Source organism: Sapajus apella, unplaced genomic scaffold (genome assembly GCF_009761245.1).
Source record: "Sapajus apella isolate SASKATOON/1434 unplaced genomic scaffold, GSC_monkey_1.0 scaffold8, whole genome shotgun sequence".
Taxonomy (NCBI): domain Eukaryota; kingdom Metazoa; phylum Chordata; class Mammalia; order Primates; family Cebidae; genus Sapajus; species Sapajus apella.
The window spans coordinates 445,449-469,818 of NW_022436948.1; the positions used below are offsets into that span (position 1 = coordinate 445,449).

General features: G+C 51.6%; 1 protein-coding gene across 4 annotated transcripts in view; it reads right to left on the reverse strand.

The window, feature by feature from the left end:
* Positions 1-24,370, reverse strand: part of PCNT (pericentrin) — a 111,481-nt gene that overhangs the window by 51,138 nt on the left and 35,973 nt on the right. For all 4 annotated transcript variants that reach the window (XM_032276521.1, XM_032276520.1, XM_032276522.1 and 1 more), the window contains exons 12-16: positions 22,888-23,062; positions 21,370-21,578; positions 16,029-16,483; positions 14,432-14,987; positions 320-466 (exon numbers count right to left, since the gene is read on the reverse strand). In XM_032276521.1, coding sequence (XP_032132412.1) covers positions 320-466; positions 14,432-14,987; positions 16,029-16,483; positions 21,370-21,578; positions 22,888-23,062 — 1,542 coding nt within the window. The remainder of the gene's footprint in view (positions 1-319; positions 467-14,431; positions 14,988-16,028; positions 16,484-21,369; positions 21,579-22,887; positions 23,063-24,370) is intronic.

Below are 24,370 nucleotides of genomic sequence, written 5' to 3' on the forward strand. Positions count from 1 at the left end.
GGCTAATTTTTAAATTTTTTTGTAGAGACAGGGTCTCCCTATGTTGCCCAGGCTGGTCTCGAATTCCTGGGATGGAGTACTGGGATGATAGGTGTGGGCCCCGGTGCCAGGGGAGGTAGAATGGGCAGTGAGAGTCTAATGGGTACAGAGTCGAATTTTGCAAGATGAAGGCTTGGAGATGGCCAAATGCACCTCCGCCATGGAACGAGGCACTGAAACAGGGTTACGATGACTTCTATGCTACACGTCTTACCACCAAAAGAAAATGATTTTTATGCTGTACATGTCTTACTACAAGGGAAAGGCATATTCTACACACCTGCTGGACTTGTTGATTCTTCTTTTGAAGCTGCAGAGACAAAGACTCTTTTTCCTCTTGGTGAAAAGGCTGTGCCTGTGCACTCTGGAGCCTATGTGTCTCTTCTTTTTCAGGCAATGTAGCTTTCTTTTCACTTCCAAATTCACCCTGTATACATTAATAAAAATAAAAAATACCAGCAAGCTAGAAAAATGCATTATCTGCTATTAGCTATAATTCAGCACCTTCAGCAAATATCCACGGAGCTCCCACTCTGCACCAAGAGCCACCACTCACAGAAAACATGCGCTCAGAGACTTTGCGGAGAACATGAAGTCCTGGTTTCAGGGACACAAGCCCGCACCAGTGACAGCTGCGTGCAATGAGCACTGCTCACTACCATTCCTAAAGGGTTACCGTAACATCTTCAAGAGTCACATTAAGAAGTTCACCATCCTGGGGTTACAGCCATGAAAATCGAAGATATTTGGAAATCTAGGTTCCTTCCCTTTTAAATTTTATTTTCTTCCTAAATAATAAAAACTTTTAAATAAGGTTCAACAAATGAATTAAAGTACATATATATATATACATATATATATATATATATATATATATGTAAATTTTTTTTTTTTTTGAAGGACTCTTGCTCTGTCACCCAGACTGGAGTGCAGTAGTGTGACCTCGGGATCTCGGCTCACTGCAACCTCTGCCTCCCAGGTTCAAGAGATTCCCTTGCTTCAGTCTCCCGAGCAGCTGGAATTATAAGTGCCAGCCACCATACCCGGCTAATTTTTGTAATTTTTTCTTCAGAGACAGGGTTTCTAGTAAAACCTGTTGGCCAGACTAGTCTTGAAGTCCTGACCTCAAGTGATCCGCCCATGTTGGCCTCCCAAAATGCTGTGATTACAGGTGTGAGCCACTGCACCTGGCCAATTAAATTAATGAAATAAGCTTATTTTTTAAACCTACAGAAGTAGCACTTCTAGAATGGCAAAGTGAGGATCTCCAAAATCTGTTCCTCTGTAAAAGAAAAAGTGGTAAAAACCATCAAAACCAATGTTTTCAGACCTGTGGAAATTCGGGCAGGTTTGCAACCATCCAAAGAGTGTTTATTGAAAGCACAGGCTGAGTGTCCGTCAGAACAAGGTTTGGGTGCTTAGCTTTGCTCTGACCCCAAAGCTCCTCTCCAATCTGACAGTCCTGAAAACCAGTAGCTGCCAGGATAGGAAAGGGGACCCCAAAAGTGCCATGCACAACTGCCTGAGCCCACCTGCTGGGCACCTCACTGCCATGGCTGGGTCAGAGCTCTCCTGGTGTCAAAGATTCTACCCTAGGGCACTTGCTGGAAACAGTCCATGGTGAAACAGCACAGCTGCGGCCACCCATAGCAGAGACGCCAGCTGGGATTAATAAGGGGCTGCGGGGAAAACGCTTGAGAATGAGACATCCACACAGGCTCAGAAGAGCTCTGGTATCTTCTGGGGCTCTACATGGTGTGAACACGTGCTGGGCTGTGCCCACCCTGAACGGGCCCGAGAGGCCCTGGGCTGGCTGCAGGCTGACCATGCAGCTCTGCACAGCCACGGTGAAGGCCAGGGCTGGGCCGTCCACCGCCTGCCAGAGCCTGGAGGGCACAACACACACAAGGCCCTCAGCAGAGACAAAGACGGAAATAGAGCTCCCTCAACCCCTGGAGCTGAATACAATCACCGAAAAAAATCCACTAGAGGGGGACTCAGCAGTAGGCTCGAGCAGGCAGAAGACAGAAGTCAGCATGCCGCAAGATGGGCCAGTTCACAGGATCCAGTCAGGGAACAGAGAGAAACATGAAAAAACTCAGCAGAGCCTCCAAGGCCTATGGGGCACCCTCGGGCCAGACAGAGGGAGAGAAAAGGGCAGAGGGAGCCCTTGAAGATATGATGGCCAAAACCTCCCAAATTTAATGAAAATAACAATAATAATAACAATTCCCACATATAAGCTCAAAGAACCCCAAGTCGGACAAACTGATGAAGACCCACTCAACCATCACAGTCCAGCATCAGCAGGGTTCAGGACAAAGCCTGAGGTCAGCACAGTGAGTAGATGGGTACGGCTCACGACACACAGCCCTAGAAGACAGGTTCACAGCCCCAGGAAGACGGGTTCACAACGCAGCCTGGGGAGACGGGTGAGGCCCACGACACTCAACTCCGAGGAAACAGGCAAGGCTAATGATATACAGCCCTGGGAAGACGGACACAGCTCGTGACACACAGCCCCAGCTGATAGAGGAGGCAGCAGGGAGTGCTGCCCAGCGCTGAAGGAAAAGCCTGTGGACCTTGAAGTCCACATCCAGGAAATGATCTCTCAAGGATGAAGGAAAAATTATGACATTCTCACAAAAACAAAAGCTGAGAGGATTCATCAATAGCAGACCTCTACTGCAAGAAATACCAGAGGAAGTCCTTCGGGCTGAAACAGAAGGCCCCAGACTGTTATTCCCAGAAAGAAACAGGAGCAGCAGTGCAGGTAACAGAAGACAAAACAACGAGGCTTTTGTTTATTGCTCTTCTTCCTCCTGATTTAAAAGACAAGTGCACAAAGCAATGGGCACAAAAAGATATAAAGATGTGCTTGGGGACTGGGCGTGGTGGCTCAAGCCTGTAATCCCAGCACTTTGGGAGGCCGAGATGGGTGGATCACGAGGTCAAGAGATCGAGACCATCCTGGTCAACATGGTGAAACCCCGTCTCTACTAAAAATACAAAAAATTAGCTGGGCATGGTGGCACGTGCCTGTAATCCCAGCTACTCAGGAGGCTGAGGCAGGAGAATTGCCTGAACCCAGGAGGCGGAGGTTGCGGTGAGCCAAGATCGTGCCATTGCACTCCAGCCTGGGTAACAAGAGCGAAACTACGTTTCAAAAAAAAAAAAAAAAAGTTGTGCTTGGGCCGGGCATAGTGGCTCACGCCTGTAATCCCAGCACTTTGGGAGGCCAAGGCAGGCGGATCACGAACTCAAGAGATAGAGACCAGCCCGGCCAACATGGTGAAACCCTGTCTCTGCTAAAAATGAAAAAATTAGCTTGGCGTAGTGGCACACACCTGCAGTCTCAGCTACTCAGGAGGCTGAGGCAGGAAGATTGCTTGAACCCGGGAGGCGGAGGTTGCAGTGAGCCGAGATGGTTCCACTGCACTCCAGCCTGGTGACAGAGTGAGACTCTGTCTCAAAAAAAAAAAAAAAAAAAGGACCTGCTTGGTATGACAATTTGAGCGCAAAGGGCAGAGGAGGGAATGGCAAACAGTTTTGTAAACTTTTAAAATTAAGTTGGTATTAATCTAAACCAGATTGTTAGGTGCTCGCTGTACGGCTCAAGGCAAGTGCTAAGAAAAGAGCTCAATACATATAGCAGTCCCCTTTGTCTGTGGTTTCAGTTACTGTGTTCAACCTCATTCTGAAAATGTATGAAAATTTCCAGAAATAACTCATGAGTGTTAAAGTGCCTGCCATGCTGAATGGCTGGCTGAGATCCGGCAGGCCAGGCCGGGGGTCACCCCTCTGCCCAGACTGCCCATGCTGCAGGCACCACCCGCCCACACACAGGCATCTCGGTGACCAGACCGACTGTCGCAGCATCACAGTACTTGTTTCAAGTCACCCCATTTCACTCGGTCACGGCCCCAAAGCACAGGAGAGGTGACACTGCAATTCAGATGTGCCCCAGACGCCATAATGGGATTCCTCTGAGTTAAAAGTTGATGACAGGTATGCACAGGTAAAAATGGCATCCACAATTTCAGGCACCACTTGGGGGTCTTGGAATGCATCCCCTGTGGGTACGGGAGGACCACTGTATGGTAAAGTAAACATCATGGAAATTTAAGTTAAAAAAAAGTAGTGATGGAGAAATACAGGAACAAAAAGGACAGAAGATATACAGAAGACAAACATCAAACACATACTGATACATGCTACGACATGCGTGAACCTGGGAACACAAAGCGAAAGCAAAGACACCAAGGGCACACCTGCCTGAGTCTATTTACGTAAATGTCCACGGGTATGGACAGCAGACAGCAGACCACCAGGAACGGGGGAGAAGGGAGGATGAGAAGTAGCTCCTAATGAGTGGGGTGTCTTCTGTTTTTCCTTAATTTTCATTTAATTATTTTTTAAGGCAACATTTTCGTGTCACCCAGGATGGAGTGCAGCGGTGCAATCTCAGCTCACTACAGCTTCAACCTCCTGGCTTCCAGCGATCCTCCAACCTCAGCCTTCTGAGTAGCTGGAACTACATGCGTGCGCCAACACACTTTGCTAATGTTTTTATTTTTAGTCTTGAAGTCCTGGGTTGCAGCAATCCTCTTGCCTCAGCCTCCCAAAGCACTGGGACTATGGGCATGAGCCACTGGGGGTTTGTTTTGAGGTGATGAAACGTTTTAGAATAAACTTTTCTCAGATGTAAGATAAGTCATGACAGATTCTCAGCAAAAGAGGTATGTTAAGCAGCAGATTTAAATATAAAAAGGCATGACAAACGTTGCCTAGAAAAAGCTCAGTTGTAAGACAATGAAATTATGTTTCAAGTTAGCATGTGAAAAGGTAATGATAAAGTAAGCTTTTTATCTACTTAGCAGGCAGGGAAGGACAGCACTGAGCTTGTCTTCTCGGAGGTGGGACCAGCTGCCCAGGACATCTGGGGCGGAGTGCCCACTCTCCTCCCTGCCCAGCACGGCCAGGAGGGCTGAGAGCTGGGCCTCCATGGGCTTCAGGAGGAGAAAGGCGTCAACACTGAGTGAGGCTCTTATCCAAAGTAACTGGGCCAACAGTTTCAGCAAACACATGCAACCCCAACACCAGAAATTCTCATGATTCTCTACCTTTTCCGTGTGATAAGTCATGGGAGGAAAAGGAGAAAGGGTTGTGTGCCCTGGCGCCAGCGTGGAGCTTGCTGAGGGTGCCAGGTGGGCTGTGCGGTTGCATCTTAGTCACAGCAACCACAAACAGGTTCACACGGTACAGCACCGAATTCACACTCTCAGGGTCTAGAGACCATGTGGAATTGTGAGTACGGATCACTTTAATGAAATTTCTCTCCTGAATCAGATTTAGTTTCATCTGTTTGAAAGGAAGCACTTCAGATTAACTTCTGAGCTATGGCACACTACAAACTTTCCAAACTTTAATTACCGTGCTGATGCCGAAACCATCAGCAATGTGTCTCGTTGGGGACAGACGTGTTGATCTGGGCCAATAGCCAGGGAGGAGACAGCAGGCCAGGAGTGAGAGGTCTGAGGAGGGATGCTGGCTCTGTGCAAACCAACAACAGAAGGCTGGTGAATTCAAAAACAAAACCCCAAATGCCAACGAGGATCAGCAAGACGGAGGCCAAGGAACTGGGAAGGTAAGAAAATCCATCCTCAAGACAAGGCGCCGCCATGATGCCCACAGCAGCCCGGTCAGAGTCACAGTGGACAGGCTCCTTAGGCCCAGCCAGGCCCAGATCAGGGGCTTCCCTCCTGGCACCCACAGCGTCAGCTGTTTTCCCAAGGGCAAACCTCAGCACGGCCCATGCCCAGCAGAGGATGTGGCAGGAGTCCAAGGCTGAAATCAGAGGTCCTTTGAACACCTTTCTGAGCTACAGACTACTCTCTTCAGACAAAAATCTCCTATAGAGGGTTACTGTGTTAACAATGAGAAAATCAACCTTCTGTCTGAGGTCAACACAGGCACTCAGGAGTATCTGCCAGCCCCGCAGGCTGCGGAGCCTGCCCTAAGCCCTGGGCACGCCAAGCCCCGCCCCACTCAGGAGCACAGCCCCGTTGCTTTCTGGATCCTGGTGTCATGCACTGCAGGCCGAGAGGGCGGAGGGCAGGCTCCACAGAGAACCCTGGCCAGGGAGGGCCAACACTACACGCAGCCGTCCGGGAAGCCCAGCATGGCAGACGGAGGCAGCGCTCCCTCCTGCTGCACCCACTGGCTGTTGGAAGCTTCACACGTCCAGTCTTGACCTTCTCTTTGTTGCAGGAGGGCACAGCAGAACCCGCGGGCACCACCTTAGCCCAGGGGAACCACCCTAGCCATCAACACTTGGTTCTGTCCTGTCCACACACTCTCAGGCCTTCGGCGGACCTGCAGAGGACGTAGGAGGTGGAAGATGCCAAATGAGGCAGCTCCCCGCAGGTGGACAGTCTCCAGGAGATATCTGGCAGGGCCAGACAGGTCACAGGCATGCAGGCCCAGCAGCAGGACGGCCAGTGATCCCACAGGCCCCGGGCCTCAGCTCGGCCGCAGGGTCTGCCAGAAGCATACCACGTGTGATCCCACAGGCCCAGGGCCTTGGCTTGGCAGCAGTGTCTGGCAGAAGTGTTCGTGCTTGGCCTTCCCCTCAACCTGACTGGACCAGCCCAAAGGAGGTTTTATTCCTGCAACCACTCCCTGCCAGAGCCTCTAGCCTGGAGTAAAACTCTCTAAATTGGCCAGGCGCAGTGGCTCACACCTATAATCCCAGCACTTTGGGAGGCCAAGGCGGGTGGATTACGAGGTCAGGCATTTGAGACCAGCCTTCCCAATGTAGCGAAAACTCGTCTCTACTAAAAAATACAAAAAATTAGCCAGGCATGGTGGCAGGCGCCTGTAGTCCTAGCTACTCAGGAGGTTGAGGCAGGAGAATCACTTGAACCCAGGAGGTGGAGGTTTCAGAGATCGCAGCCTGGGTGACAGTGCGAGACCCCGTCTCAAAAAAACCAAAACAAAACAAAAGCTATCTTTAAATTGACCATATTCTAAGTTGTGAGGTCAGTATCAGAAAAGATTTTTTAATTACAAGTTAGACCAGACTAAAAGAAAAAAAAAAAAAAGATGTTTTAAAAAAAAGTTATTCTAGGCCAGGCGCGGTAGCTCACGCCTGTAATCCCAGCACTTTGGAAGGCCGAGGCGGGCGGATCACAAGGTCAAGAGATTGAGACCATCCTGGCCAATATGGTGAAACCCTGTGTCTAGTGAAAAATACAAAAATTAGTTGGGCGTGGTGGCGCGTGCCTGTAGTCCCAACTACGTGGGAGGCCGAGACAGGAGAATTGCTTGAACCTGGGAGGCGGAGGTTGCAGTGAGCCGAGATAGCGCCACTGCACTCTGGTGCCTGGCAACAGAGCAAGACTCTGTCTCAAAAAAAAAAATAAATTTAAAAAAAAATTATTCTCAGTTTTTTTCTAAAATCTACACAATTGCCAAAAAAAATCACGTTTTAATCATTAAGAAAATGTAGCCGGGCGCGGTGGCTCACGCCTATAATCCCAGCACTTTGGGAGGCTGAGGCGGGTGGATCACGAGGTCAAGAGATCGAGACCATCCTGGTCAACATGGTGAAACCCCGTCTCTACTAAAAATACAAAACATTAGCTGGGCATGGTGGCACGTGCCTGTAATCCCAGCTACTCAGGAGGCTGAGGCAGGAGAATTGCCTGAACCCAGGAGGCGGAGGTTGCGGTGAGCCGAGATCGTGCCATTGCACTCCAGCCTGGGTAACAAGAGCAAAACTCCGTCTCAAAATACAGAAAAAAAAAAAAAAGAAAATGTAATAGATACGCTGGTGAGGAAAGAAAGTAAGTGGCATGCACAAAAGAACCAACGTCAGAACACAAAGACATTCAACTGAGGACGCATTCAGGGCATTCAAACTCTAAACCACCCGTGTTAATATTCTCTTAATATTTAAAAAAATTAACCCATGAATAGATTTGAAGTTTTCAATCCAAGAAAAGATAACACCGCCTTGAGCACCCACACCAGCCACATGCGATTCACTTCTGCACCCAGAGCTTTAGTTCGCGTTACCAGCACGGGCGGTTCGGGGTGGGGCAAGGCGGGGAAATCTTATGGGATACATACATATTTCTAACAAAAAGAAATCAAGCTTACGCTTCCAGAGAATTTTCCTCACAACAAAACTCCAAAGGGCGGCAGCCTGGAAAGTAATCCAATCGCCCCGCAAGCGTAGGTCAAGTCACCCCACTGACAAGTGACTGCTATTCCAACAGGTGCAAAGATATTTGAGGCTCAGATAGAGCATCGCTGCAGGGGAAGAACAGGACATCCCAGCTATTTTGGGACAATGACCCCAAACACTCCCACATCATGGCTCAGCAGGACTTTGTGTAAGTCTCTTCGCAGGGTAAAGCCTGAGGAAAAACTAGGAGAGGAGCAGCCAACACCCAAGAAGCATTCTCACCAGTCCCTGGTCTGCAGATGTACCAACGTGCCTGTGCGAACGAGGGAAGGCTGACCAGCATCACAGGAACAGAACAGATCCCGATGTGAGCCCGCCAGGAAGAGACTGGCATGTGGGCTGGGCTTGTGATGAAGCGCAGGGGTCGCTGTGGGTGTTTTAGGGTGAGAATGGATCACAGCTACGCTGTACTGTGGGAAACACCTCACTCAGACACACGGTGTTTTGGATTTGCTTCTACATAATCAGGAGAGAGAGCGACTAATGTATTAAGTGTGTACCCCACTAGCCAGTGACCACGGGGCTTGCTGAGTTAATCTGCCCCACAAAAGTTAGTATAAAATAAAACAGTACATCCCACCTCCCCACAGCCCAATTGTTTTCTTCTGTGAAATCGGCTACACGAAACAATCACATAAATGAGTATCTGACAGGCACATCCTTAGGAGCAAAGTAAAAAGATAACTACCTTCCGCCTGGGCGACAGAGCAAGATCCTCTCTCTATAAAACAACAAAAACAGTCACCCTAGAAGAACACACGATTTCAGAAAACGAACACCTCTTTGTGCTACATGCAAATGAAATGGACAGAATTTCTTTGGCATGATCAGAAAACAGAGACCCGCGCGCTGCCCAGCAGGGTCAGGTCTCAGGGCTGAGCCTCAGGACTGAGGGGCCAGGGCTGTCCTACAAATCCCACTCTACGCCATGCTCTGAGGGCAGTGGGCATCTACCCCACTGGCAAACCCCAGACACGTGGAGGGGCTGGCCTTCCTGTAAGAGCCACATGAGGCCAGGCACACAGACCTCCCCTTCAGCAGAGGCAGAAGAGACAACAACGTCGGTGAGAACAACTGGGAATGTGGGGTCCTGCCGCCTAAAATCCTCCAGGGCCCTTCCTGCGGGACACAGGACTCCTCAGTGATGGCCCCAGGGCTGTGGGGACCAAGAAGCAGATCTCAAGAATGCCAAGGCCAAGCCTTTACACATGGGAGAAATCTCATGTCTGTGCTTCCCTTTGTCTCTGTCACCTCCTGCGATTCTCACTCTGGGGACGTCCATGGGAAGAAACAGGTCAGTTCTAACCTCAAAATCAGTCACTGTGTCACCCATCCTCAGGAGCAGTCCCTCTTCACTGAGCAAACCTGTCAGCTGCAAGGCCTTACTATGTGACTAGAAATGAGATACTAGTATGTCCTTGTTTAAAACCCCGTTAGAACAGTGTTTACAAAAAAGAATCACCTCAAATTTGCACATGATGCTTCAAATAAGTTACCAAACAATTACTTGTGAAGTGCTCCAAACACAGACTCTAACCCTCCCCTCACAGAAAATCCAGAAAATCATACCGACTCAGAACACAGAAGCAGGACGACCCCAGGCATCCACCCTGCAGAACATGCAGAATTACATGTGCACCTGTGCTCTATGTGTGTGTGTGTGCACACATCACGTAGGCCAGCAGGTATGTGCACCTGTGCTGTGTGTGTGTGTGTGTGTGCACACATCACGTAGGCCAACAGGCATGTGTACCTGTGCTGTGTGTGTGCACACATCACGTAGGCCAGCAAGCATGTGCGCCTGTGCTGTGTGTATGGGTCTGCACACAACATGTAGACCAGAAGGCATGTGCACATGTGCTGTGCGTGCGTGCACATCATGTGGGCCACCATCCAAGGTGGTGGCGCCTGGGTGGTACAGATGCAATGGTCCACAAATGGGGAGACCCTGCTGCTCAAATGCACTCCTGCATGGACGCGGGGAGAGCCGAGACCACAGCAGGTGGCAGAGATGCCAGCCAGGCCCTTCCACGGCCACCTCAGGAATCCAAGGGGTATTCCAACTGCTCACTCTGACTCCATCTGACATAATTTGGCAAAGTGCTTATGCATATTCTGACATACAAGGTTTAAAAAAACTGAGAAAGAAACTATACTGGCCAGGTGCAGAGGCTCATGCCTGTAATCCCAGCACTTTGGGGAGGCCAAAGCGGGAGGATCACTTGAGCCCATGAATTCGAGACCAGCCTGTGAAACACATTAAGAGGCTATCAGAGCATTGAGGCCCAGCCCTGTGGCTGCCTGGCTGGCCAAGTGCACTGACACACCTGCCCTCTGAAGCTGCATCCTTTAATCACAGACCCCAAGGCACGCACAACCCAGTGGCTCCAAGTGCACCTGTTAAGTGCCTCAACTCTCTGACGAAGACTCAGGGAAGAGAAGCCCAGGAGGCACCCCTGTGGGAACCACACGCGTGGAGCTGCTCACCTGCGCAGCCCCCTCCTCCAGCTCCCCCAGCCACCCCCGACCGCCAGGCTCCGCCAATCCTCCGAGCCCCCCAGCCCACCAGCTCCCCAGAACCTCCGGCTCCCCCAGCACCCCCAGCTCCACCTGCCCTGCTTTCTGCTCCTGCATCTCTGAGCTCCTACAAGGTCACTTGGTGCTGGCAATCCAGGAGCAGGACCTCAGCACCCACCCTGTCCAGGGCTCTGGTCCTCTCTTCCTCCAGCAGGCATCTCTGATTGCACAGGGCTGTGACCAGCTTCTCCTGCCCAGGAAACATCTAGACATGCCACATCCCCACGCAGGGCACAGAAGGTGTTCGGGGGCAACCCTGCAAGAGCCGAGGCAAGGGACTGAAGCCTCAGCATGTCCTCATATAAACACAGAATTACAGATATAGTTACATAGTTATTCCTAAATATAATCATATGTAATCACATAACTATTCATATATAATCACAAATAAATACATCTATATAATCATATAATCTTACTAAGCCTCAGGTCAACAAATGTAAGACTGAAGTGGCACTGGAAAAGAGGTGACCCTAATGCAAGATGCTCTAAGTCCTCTGTCATGCCCGCATAAGGGCTGCTGGAGGGCGCCTTGGCTGGGTAACAGTGTCAGCGCTGTGAAAGCGCCCGCTGTCTAGACAGCTAGGGAAGGAAACGTCCAAGATGGCCGAGATGTCTCCTTCCTCTGGGGTGTTAGGAGAAAACTGCTCTTCCAAGCTCTTGTGGTAGGCCTGGCGGCTGTCAGGGAGGCCTGCAGACGTCCGGGGACTTAACTGTCTCTATGTGGTGCTGTGCTTCAGTGGTCACGTTCCCTGGCTACTTTCAAGTTCTGCCTCTGCACCTAGTTCTTCTTTTTCTTAGAAAATAAGAATTAATAATAGTAACATAAATCTTAGTGACCTTGTTATTTCTTAAGTATGAAAAAAGTGCTGACACCTTAGGTTTTCTCGACTCGGCTTCTTCGAAGTCCTGGGCGTCCTATCTCCAAGAGATGTGACTTACCTGACCCTATCACTGACCACCATTACCTCATCTTAGCTGCCCTTCCCCTGCTTTGTACTCTACAAAGGTCAGAGCACACAGGTATTCGAGGCCATTGCCGGTCTCCATGCTTTGGGCAGAAGTGGACCCCTGGGCCCAAACTTTTCTCTTCTCTGTCTCTGTGTCTTGTGTCCTTTATTTCCAGTTTCTCATCTCCACACCAGCAGAGAGGGATTCACGGGACCCTGTAGGGCTGGACCCTACAGGAAGATACACATGTTCCACACGCTTCCTGGACTAAATCAGGCCATGGTTTGAAATACACACTTCACATGTGAGATACATGTTCCTCCTTTCTGAATATTCTTTCAGAACTTCATTTTAAATCCACAGCTTGGGAACAAGTGCTATTCTCCAAAGCATAGCACTAGAGAGCCATGAATTCGAGACCAGCCTGGGAAACATGGCGAGAGCCTATCAGAGCCTTGAGGCCCAACCCTGTGGCTGCTGCCTGCCTGCCTGTCTGTGATCACAGTCCTCAGATGCCAGTATCGGTTTCCTTCCTTTGGACTGGAAGAAAACTGATGCTAGCATCTGAGAACTGTGGTACACCTGGGGAGCAGCTCCCAGCAGCATCAAACCCCTGTCTAAATTGTGTCCAGAAAGACAACATGGCTCTAGCGTCTCTCAAGAGGCACATCCCAAGGTGGGAGCAGTGGCCCATGCTTGTAATCCCAACTACCTGGGAGGCCAAGGCAAGAGGACCTCTTAGGCCCAGGAGTTGAAGACTAGCCTGGGCAACACAGGGAGACTCTGTGTCTTAAAAAACAAACAAGAATCAAACCAACAAAACACATCCCCAGGACTCTCCTGACACCTGGTGAAGACAAGGACAGTACACAGAGGCCTCACGCAGGCAACTGGCTGCACCTCGCTCATGACAGTGGGGACGAGGACAGTACACAGGGACCCCAGACAGGCAACTGGCTGTGCCTTGCACATGACGGGACAGGCCTGAATGTACTCTGCTTTCCAGGAATTCCCCCCAGATCCCATGCTCAGATCACACAGAACAGCCTGGGCCAGGTGCAGAGGCTCACACCTATAATCCCAGCACTTTGGGAGGCTGAGGTGGGCAGATCACCTGAGGTCAGGAGTTCAAGACTAGCCTGACCAACATGGAAAAACCCTGTCTCTACTAAAAATACAAAAAATTAGCTGGGTGTGGTGGCACATGTCTGCAGTCCCAGCTACTTGGGAGGCTGAGGCAGGAGAATCACTTGAACCCAGGAGGCAGAGGTTGTGGTGAGCCATGATTGTGCCACTGCACTCCAGCCTGGGCGAAAAGAGCTAAACTGTCTCAAAAAAGAAAAAACCTGAAACATAACATGAAACCCTCCCAGCGGTTAAAGAAGGTGACACCTTTCGCCTTCTGTTCTTACACAGAGCTGAGCGAAAGCAAACAATAAACCCATGCTTTGGAGCCTCAATGCTGTCACCCACAGTCAGGTAGGAGGAAGCCCTCCCTGGGCACACTTGTATTGGGAAAGGAACATGTCCACCTGGCACATCTGTGTTTATCAAGCTTGCAATTCCCTAGTTTATCATTTGGAATATGAAGAAATGTCTGACAAGGCACTGACCTGCATCATCAGCTCCAGACACAGGCGCTCACGCGCGCATACATGTGACACAGACACCCACACAGGCACACACAGACGCTCGCGCGAATACATGTGACACAGACACTCGCACAGGCACACGCAGATGCTAACACGCATACATGTGACACAGACACCCGCACAGGCACACGCAGAGGCTGGAGCGCATACATGTGAAACAGACACCCGCACGGGCACACGCAGACGCTTGCGCGCATACATGTGACACAGACACCAGCACGGGCACACGCAGACGCTCGCGCGCATACATGACACAGATACCCGCACAGGCACACGCAGATGCTCACACACGCATACATGTGACACAGACACCCACACAGGAACACGCAGACGCTCACGCGCATACATGACACACCCACCCACACAGGCACACGCAGACGCTCACGTGCATACATGTGACACAGACACCCACACAGGCACACGCAGACGCTCGCACGCATACATGTGACACAGATACCCACACAGGCACACGCAGACGCTCACGCACACATACATGTGACACAGACACCCACACAGGAACATGCAGACGCTCGCGCACGCACATGTGACACAGACATCCACATAGGCACACAAAGACACTTGCGCGCATACATGTGACACAAACACCCACATAGGAACACAGAGATGCTCGCGCACATACATGTGAAACAGACACCTGCACAGGCGCACACAGATGCTCACGTATGCATACATGTGACACAGACACCCACACAGATGCAGATACGCGTGCATACATGTAACACACCCACCCACACAGGAACACACAGATGCTCACGTGTGCATACATGTCACACAGATACATGCACAGGCGCACAGAGACACTCACGTATGTGTACATGTGACACAGACACCCACCACACAGGCGCAGACGCTCACTCACACATACATGTGACATGTGGTGGAAACACACAGGCGGTGGAGAGAGGCTGCCCTGGACCGGGGCCGGGCCCCAGCACCTTACCTGGTGCGCTCCCTGCAGCTGGTGAGCCACGGTCCTAGTGAGCTCCGGGCTCGTTTGGGCTCGCAGGCCGTCCCGCACAGACTGCAGCTCCCCGTCATGTTTCTGGTTCAGTTTGTCCAACTCTTGAGTCAAAATCATTCGGTGGAGAGAGTCCTTTTTCTGCAGTTGCTCCTCAAAGTCTGCTCGTAAGAGCTCTAGGGCCCGCCTGTGCTCCTCACGGATGGTCTGAATTTCAGACAGGTAACAGGATTCCAAAGAATCCAGGCTTGACAGATGTCTGGTCTCCAGAGCGCTGAGGTCAGCAGCATGTTTTGTCTGCAGTTCAGCCACACGTGCGGCCAGCAGAGCCCCCTGCTTGTTCTCTAAGGAGGCTGTCAGCTCGCCCAGCGCAGCCTGGTGTCTGGCCTCGAGCTCTGCTGTCACCGACACTAGCTGCTGCTGGTGTTTCTCCTCGAGGAGCTGCAGCTCCCGGGCATGCTGCTCCTGGGCCTCCCGCAGGAAGGCATCTTGGTCCGCACTGAATTTCTTGGTGATCTCTTTACGTTCCTCTAAAAACCTACGGCAACAAAGTGAACAGAGGACAAGTAAATACGCATCCAGGAAACATCCACCTTGCAAAAGCCAAGTCAGTTTCTTACAAGGAACACCACTTCAACTGTTCTGGATTTTAACTGCTCTTACGCCTTCTCCCTCTACCACCAGAAATACTAAGTGGGAGAGTGAGTAGGCCCCATGAAACCAGAGGAGCCCAGAGGTCAAAGGCCAGAGCCATGGGAGTCACCAGGCCACAGACCACATTCAGGACTCAGTGCCTTTGGCAAGAACCGACACACACACATCCCATCAGAGCCACAGGTAGCAGTTACAACCAATCCCCTACTCACGCCAGGGCGTCTGACTCAGCTCCCAACCAAGAATCCCAAGGTGGTCTTTGCTCCTCAACAGGGAAGGGGCACTGCCCATGGGGGCCCACGGGAAGGGAAGAGACCTGAGAACCCCATGGCAGGTGAATTAAGGAGGTGTGGGCGGCACTCAGGGCCAAAGACAGAGACAGTGAGAGTCGTAACAGAAGGACCAGCTCCCATCAGGAGGCCAAATAGGCTGGTGCCAGAGGGTCCTGCAAAGTGCCAAGGCCTCCAAAGGGTGCTGGTGACACAGGACAGATGGCAAGAGGCAGGGGCACCTCTGCGCCTGGAAGCCTCTCCCAGTCACTTTCTAAACCTCAAAAACTTTAGGGGCAAGTGTGTATGCTTCAGAAAAAAATGTGTATTTTAAAAAATCACCTGTTTAAAAAAAAAAAAAAAAAAAACTCTTAGTGGATAAAATGCATGTCCTTATGACACCTTATAAACGAGATTTAGCTTCTGCTGTTCAAATCTCAAAACACGCAAAGAACAGAGAAGATGACTGATGCCCGCCTCACCCCGACACCACCCAGAGAGTGCAGCCTTGCGGGGACCAGAGGTGGCGACTTGTTCCAGCTCCTCCTGACCTTTTCACCCAGTGGAGCCCCCAGCTCCTCCTCCTAAGAGCTGCCCTTCACTGTCCACGGTGTGTGGCCTCACAGGGACTGCAGATGGCGCCACAGCAAACCCACCTGCTCCGGGCCAGCATCAGCTGCAGGGCACAGTCCTCCTTCACTCGGAGTGCGGCAAGCTCCCCACCCTGGACTGCGGGTGGCTCCCGCCCACAATGGCTGCAGCGCAGGGCTTCGTCTGCCGTGAGCTCCTGTTCCAGCTGCTGCAGGCGGCCCTGCTGCTCCATCAAGGACCTCTCCAGATCCAGGATCTGGGCTGCCTGCTGGTCCTGAAGCTGCCTCATTTCAGCTTCTCGAAGCTCAAACTTGTTTACAATGGACTGTTTCTCAGATTCAGCCTTTTCTCTTAGTTCAAGAAGCATCAATGTTAATTTCTCCTCAGCTTCCCGCTGTAACTCCTCCCTTGTAACTTTCCAGTCCACTTCTTTTTTTTTGAATTCCTGTTTCATCAGCTGAATCTTTTGCATAGCGTTATCTAGTTCTTCCTGGTGGTCTTCAACTAAACTGTGCTTTACCTACAGACAACATAATTTTATCTAAGAGGAAAGAAGCTAATAGAAAAGATGACTGGAAGAGACAACCGAAACTCACCTCTGAAGACGGGGAACTTCCACCGCACACACACCCGTTACGCTGCACACAGCAATGGGAATGATTCTCATGTTGATGAGAATGGAAGAAACCTCAAGTGAACAAATTCTAAAACTAAATAAAATGCCTCCTACATGCTGGCACCGCAAACCAACTGTTCTTTATTTCTGGAGCCCGTGGCCTCGACAGCAACCAAAGCTGAAGGCACGCACATCAGCTGAGCAAAGGCAGCGGCTAGAAGCCTTCTCTGTTCCAACCAAGACCAGCGGCAGGACTCAGATCGGCTACAGGCCTCCCACAGGGGAACACCAACCCCACAGAAAGCGTGGACCGCCTGTGGCAAGCAGGACCAGACACGAGGAAGCAAGAGCAACAGATGGTGTGATGCTGCCATCCTGTACAAGGTCAAGGACAGAACACAGAAAGACCTGGAGCAAGGGGTGGATGAACTGCAAGGCTCACTGTAAAGGATCCTGTGCAGAGGGGGATGAAGAAGAATGCAGAAGGTAAATATTCTCATCTTTTCTTTTCCTTTTAGTTTTTTGAGACAGGGTCTGGCTCTGTCGCCCAGGCTGGAGTGCAGGGGCACCATCACAGCTCATGGCAGCCTCGAACTCCTGGGCTCAAGCGATCATTTATAGAGAGATTTTGTATGTTGCCCAGGCTGATCTCAAACTCCTGGGCTCAAGCAAGCCACCTGCCTCAGCCTCCCAAAGTGCTGGGATTGTTACAGGCGTGAGACACCATGCCTGACTTCCTGACTTTCAAAGAGGAAGAAAGTAGGTCAATAAACTCCTGAACTCATCAATCAGAAACAAAAAACCTCAAAAAGGCATGTAAGATTGACCTCAACTCCTTATTTAAAAATAAGTTATTAAAGTTTAGAGTCCTACATCTGGTGATGCCTGTGCACCTCGTCAGACCAGCCCTTCAGAGACGAGGACTATGAACTGAATAAAACGTAAAAACCCTGAAGGCCGTGGAGAGAACCACAGGCAGACAGACCGTGGAGAGGGCTGTATACTCAGAAGAAAGAAACGGCACTGGGCCATTTCTCTTTTTCGAGCTTTTCAGTAAGAGTAGGATCTGTCCGCGCTCCACTCAGAAACCCCATAATCCCTCTTGTGTGACCAGGAGAACTCGAGAGGGAGGGAGGAAAGAGAGCTGCAATGCCTGAGAGTGAACACCGCCCAAATCTCAGGCTGACCCCGACCGTATGTTCACAGGGCAGACTCCAAAAGCAAGCCGGCTAAAGCTACAAAAGCTGAATTGACACCAGGCCGCAGCCCAGCATAGCAGGGGAGCATGGAGTCTGAAGTCAGCCGAGTTAACCGCCTGCTGCAACACAAAATCACCACTCTTTGGAGGAGCAAGACAGAACCCAGAACCCTGAGTCTCCAAATCTATCACTCACGGTGTCCAGGATGCAACCCGAACCTGGCTAACACATAAATAAGCAGGAAAACGTGAACCCTGCTGAAGATGAAACGCAATCAGTGGAGATCAATACCAAGACAAAAACAGACCATAAAATTTGCAAAGAAGGGTTTTAAACATCTTGAAATCCTGAATGAAATAACCTGTCACCTCAGACTTTCTTATGCAGCACAAATACTCCTTAAGGAACAAAAATACTCCTTAAGGTAAAGCTGGGCATAGGGCTCATGCCTGTAATCCCAGCACTTTGGGAGGCCAAGGCGGGCAGATCATCTGAGGTCGGGAGTTTGAGACCAGCCTGGCCAACGTGGAGAAACCCCTCCTCTACTAAAAATACAAAATTAGCTGAGCGTGATGGCACATGCCATAATCCCAGCTACTCAGGAGGCTGAGGCAGGAGAATTGCTTGAACCCGGGAGGCAGAGGTTACAGTGAGCCAAGATCGCGCCATCGCACTCCAGGCCTGGGTAACAAGACAGAAACTGTGTAAAAAAAAAAAAAAAAAACAGAATCAAGGTAAAATGAAGGTTTTTCAAAAACCAGAGCAGATGTGTGCAACACAACAAGCGATGCTGAAGGAGGTCCTTCAGGCTGAAGACACCAAACACACACTCACATCTTCAGGAAATGAGGAGCACCAGAAATGACAGGTCGAAGGCCATTCTTCCTCCTAATTTCTTTCAGATACATGTTTTCCAAAGCAAATCTCCTAACACTGCATGGAGCTTACATAGGGGAGATCAATGTGATGTCCATGAAAACTAGCACAGAAGACAAAGGGGAGGTAACGGAAGCACCTGTGCAGTTAGAAGTCACGGTTTAGGGAAGGCAGCATCATGGCGAAGACCTAGGTAGACTGTGCTGATAAAAGACAAAGTTAAGAATGCATATTCTTTTTTTTTCCTCTTTTCTGAGATGGAGTCTTGCTCTGGAGTGCACAGTGGCAGTGATCTCAGCTCACTGCAACCTCTGCCTCCTGGTTTCAAGTGATTCTCCTGCCTCAGGCCCCCTGGTAGCTGGGATTACAGGCATGTACCACCACACTCGCCTAATTTTGGTATTTTTTTTTTTTAGTAAAGACAGGGTTCCCCATGTTGGCCAGGCTGGTCTCAAACTCCTGACTAAGGTGATTCACCCACCTCCCAAAGTGCTGGGATTACAGGCCTGAGCCACCATGCTGGGCCAAGAATGTGTATTCTAATCCCTGGGGCAACCATTAAAAACATAATGCAAAGAGGAATGACTTAACATAGCCAACAGACACATTAAAATCAATTCTAGAAAATATTCAAATAATCCAAAAACATAAGAAGAAGGAAAAGCAGAACCATGACCACCAGATGACTTTCATAGAAAACAAATAGTAAAATGGAAGACCTAAGTCAACCACATCAGTAATTACACTAAACATTAATAGACTCAGCACTGTAACTAAAAGGCAGAGATGATCAGAATGGATTTAAAAAAACATCTGCTGTCCACATAAAATGCATTTTACTTTGAACAGATTAAAAGTAGGCCGGGTGCAGTGGCTCACATCTGCAATCCCAGCACTTCAGGAGGCCAAGACGGGTGCATCACTTGAGCCCAAGAGCTTGAGACCAGCCTGGGCAACCTGACATAACCCCTTCTCTACAAAAAACACAAAAATTAGCTCAGCATGGTGGTGCACATCTGTATTCCCAGCTACTTGGGAGGCTGAGGTGGGAGGATCCCTTGAGCCTGGGAGGCAGAGGTTGCAGTGAGCCAAGACTGTGCCACTGCACTCCAGCCAGGGTGACAGCCTGTCCCAAAAAAAAAAAGTAAAACGCATAAAAAAAGATACATCAGACAAAATGCACATGGAGGTTGGAATGACTGTATTGATAAAAGATGAGGCCATGGCTCATACCTGTAATCCCAGGACTTTAGGAGGCTGAGGTGGGCAGATCATGAGGTCAGGAGTTTGAGACCAACCTGGCCAACGTGGTGAAACCCCATCTCTACTAAAAATACGAAAATTAGCCGGGCATTGTGGTGTGCGCCTGTAATACCAGCTACTCAGAAGGCTGAGGCAGGAGAATCACTGGAACCCAGGGGGTGGAGGTTGCAGTGAGCCAAGATTGCACTACTGCGCTCCAGCCTGGGTGACAGAGCAAGACTCCGTCTAAAAACAAACAAAAAAAGTCACTTGGACAAATCTGTCTTAAGCCAACAGTGCTAGAGAATGCCACATGCTGGTGGCTGCAGGCGTGGCCGGCACACAACTATTAGCCCATGCTCCACCTGCTGGGCTCCCCACAGGGCTCCACCCTCATCTCTATTTTGCCTGAAGTCCTAGCCAACACCTGAGTTTAACAAACAGCATGGGACCAGACTTGCAGGTCATAACAGCTTCCGATGAAGCTGTCTCTCAATGGGAGAATGAAAATCCAAAGACATTCACAGGGAGGAGCAGAGGGATGGGAGGAGCAGGACACGAATGGAAATGAAAACACGGTGGCAAGAATGAGGCAGAGTCAGAACACACGTGACGAGACATGACATCTTGGTTCACTTTAACGCCACTGCTCCAGCCTGGGATAGACCCTGAGCTGCCCTGGCTGTAACCAAGCCCATCGGGCTGGGTGGAAGCTGCTTCGCATTGCTTTGTCAACCCTTATGACAGCACGACACTGACTTCACACTCGCAAAGGGTGAGCAGTTATCAGAGGGCACCTCTTCCACGGGTGCAAGACAGCACAGGAAGAGCCTGGGGAACGGGGATGCAGTTTAAGACTTAGGGTGAGCATCAGAAGCCAGCTGCATGAGCTCGGGCTCATGCCTCCTCCCAGAGCCCTCTGAGGACACCTGGACAGTTTCCCTAAGAAATTCTGACTCACAGGGCTGGGCACAGTGGGCTGGGATGCCAAGGTTGGCAGATCACGTGAGGTCAGGCATTTGAGACCAACCTGTCCAACAAGGCAAATCCAACTCTATAAAAACTACAAAAACTAGCTGGGCATGGTGGCACACATTTGTAATCCCAGCTACTCAGGAGATCGCTTGAAATGGGGAAGCAGGTTACAGTGGGCGGAGATCAGGCCACCACACTCCATCCTGGGCAACAGAATGAGACTCCACCTCAAAACAAGACAAACAAAAGAAACCTTCACTCAGAACTTCGCTTTTGCCCCTGTGCTGACCCTGACGAGATTCTGTCCAACCGCCACCCACTACTGGCATGGCCAGGAATAGTTTCAAGAAAATATGGGATTGTTGCCCTCACAAGTGAGGCACATACAGCACTGGGGTGTCCCCAAGGTGGCCCTCCATACACGAGAACACATGCCTTCCAAGTGCAAGAGATCAAGGACTCGGGCGGGAGGCGCAGGGCTGTGGAGTCACTACTCACCTTCTCCAAGTCTTCCTTCAGACGGATTTCACGCTGCAACTTCTCGTGCAAATTCCTATTTTCTATTTTTAGAAGTTCAATTTCTTCCTTGAGCTCAGTATGAAGAAGCGAAAGTTTAACCTTGTGCTCCGTTTCCAGACCCAAGACTCTGGCTGCCACCTCTGTGTCTGCCTCCACGGCTCCATCCTGGAGATGTACCCAGGGGAGCTCTGTGTGGAAAAGGAGCAGGGAAGACAGTCACACCGGTACCAGCCCTCGAGGGAGTCCACAGGCTGCACAGTGACCTATAAACGCTTCCGATCACAGACACTGTAGATTTGCAAGTTCTGGGCTCAGTCATGGAAGTGGGCACTACTCTCTCAAGCGTCCCCTCCCTTTTGGGAGACCTCCATGCTGCCCCAGCATAGCGCCATCCTGAGTCATGGGATGTCCTGGGCCCACACAGCAGCTGCCCAGCCAGCCCAGGCTACTCCTTCAGGTCAGGTGTGACAAGTAACCCTCCATGAGTTCCTGAGTGAGCCTCATGCCTGGGACCAGATGTGGGCACATGTGTGTTACTCAGGGTCTCTGAGGCAGCCAGAAGGACAAGGCCCGAGCTCAGGGGCCCGCGACGGGTCCCATCCCAGCCCCCCTCCCCCCGCTGCTCTGTGCCTGAGCACGCCACCTCCACCAGCCCATTTCTTCCTCTGCAGAAGAGGAAAACAGGGAGAAGGCATCAGGTGGCCAGGCACCAGTGGCACCCAACAGCCATGTGCCTCAAGGTACGCCACGCCCACTGCCACCTGTGGGGACAGCAGTGGTACGGGACAGACAGGAGTGAGGACCAGGTGCAGGCGCTGTTGTATCGCCCCACCTCGAAGGAGAGTCAGGCTCCTCTCCACTTGGCCAGAGCCCAGAGTGGGGTTGGACCACGTGCCTCCCAGCGGGACTCGCGGCCATAATGGCCGCCCACCATCACCACTTCCGTGCCAGGGGCCAGGGCTCGCTGCTTCTTCTGGAAACCCTGTCAGCGCCAGTCCAGTGCCATGGACCACGCCTCTGGGATGACTGCAGCTTCCTCTCCGTCCCCTTCTGATCTCACAGCTCTGTGCCCCGTGCCCTGCCTGGACATCCCACAACCCTGGTCTGACTACGTGAGCTGGGGGTGCTGGGCCTGCTGGGGCAGAACAGGATCCTGGAAAAGCTTCCCCTGGGCCCAGCTGACATTCATTCTCCCTCCAGAGGCGAGTGGTCACCATGTCCATCCAGCAATCCCCGTGACCCCCAGGGTGCCCGCCCGTGTCAGACCTGCGCTGCTGAGGAGCCAGCCCATGACACGCGCTCCCACCCAGCCAGCGACCCGCCTTCAACGCCAAACCCTCATCGGGACACACTGTTGAGGCGCCAGCCTCAGCAGAAGAGGTTGGAGCACCCCGGTGCTTCACGGAGAACTGGGATCAACCCAGGCACCTGGGCTCCCCGAGACTGTCCCCCAGAGCTAGCACCTGCTGACACCACAGTGGGACAGGAGGAGCTCACCTTGGCTGTGCCCTTCAGAGGGCTCCTGACGCCACGCCTGTCCCAACACTGCAGCCTCCGTGTGGCATCTGTCTGAGACGTGCCCCTCTTGCTGGATACAGAGAGCTGACTCCAGCGCTTCCAACTGGTGCCCGTGGCTCTCTTCCAACTCCACCTGGAAGCACGGCAGGCTCTCCTGCAGAGAAACCACATGGGACAAGCACGCTAGTGAGCCGAGCTACCTCCCTTGCAGATACAACCCCCAAAGGTGTTTCCCGCCATGCACAAAGAAAACCCAAACCTCACCAGGTTCATGAGACCACACACCATGCTCTGGTGAACACCGCCTGCCCAAGGGGGCGCTCACATGCTCTCCTACCCACACCCGTCTCTCAGCCAGGCCGCCAGATGACACAGGAGCTGGTGGCACCAAAAAGAGCTGGTGCTGTCCGGGGGACAGGGCCCTGGACTGTGCAGACCTCTCCTTGATGCTCTGAGCAGCAGGGTCAGTGGGGCACGTGCCCCTCACGTTTCTCCCCGTGGCCTCACATCTCAGGCCTGAGCTCTCTTCTCAAGGCCAGCCTCCTGTGACTACTGCCCATTAACAGCTGTATCCTCATCACACTCACGCCTGGAGGCAGGGGTTGGCTCTCAGACGATACAGGGATGCCTGGTGGGGCTGCGCACTGCACCCCTTCCCAGGCTCTCCCTCTGGGACGAGGCCTACTTGTGGAACGGCCCTGGCCACCTGTTCCAGCTGGGCCTTGCCCTTCTCTGGCGTTTTCCCCATAGCCTCTTGTGAGGCAAATCCTGTCTTGGGGTTTGTTTAGCAGGAAACTCAAACTGGCGTACGGCCCACTGCCATCCTCCTTGAACACCCTGCAGCCTCCAGCGGGCCCAGGGACCCTACTCCAGTGTGAAGGCTACTGACTGCTGTGCCCAGAGGCCCGAGGTTCCCCTCTACTGGTTCCACCACACAACAAACCACGTGGTGCTGCCCCTGCATCTCCTCCCTGCGTGACCCCGGAGCCTGATGCCAGGCTTGCTCATGCCACACAGCAAGTGCTCCACGGCGCCATGTGTCCTGGTGGGCCCCACGCTGGCAGCACAGACCCAGAACATTCCATCATCCCAGAAGTTCTGTTTGGACAGCAGTGCGCCACAGAGTTAAAGGTGACAGAAGTAGCAGCATGGAAGCAATTCAAGGAAGAAATACAAAAGCCAGCCGGCGTTCTGTGCATACTCAAAGCAAAGATGCAATTTCACACCCTTCCAACTGCCACAGTCAAGTCTGATGAATGCAGCCCACTGCAGGGAGGAGGGGGCCTTGCCCACAGCCAAGGCCTCCGAGGGCTGACGGAGGGGCTCCAGCTCCCCTGGCCACCACCTTTCCTGATCAAATAGTGCTCGGTGAGGCCCGCCCCGGAGGAGCAGTGAAGTCAAGCGCAGCATCCACAAGACACGCAAGCAGCCTTCCTTCCATGGACAAGCCCCGGGAGGAACA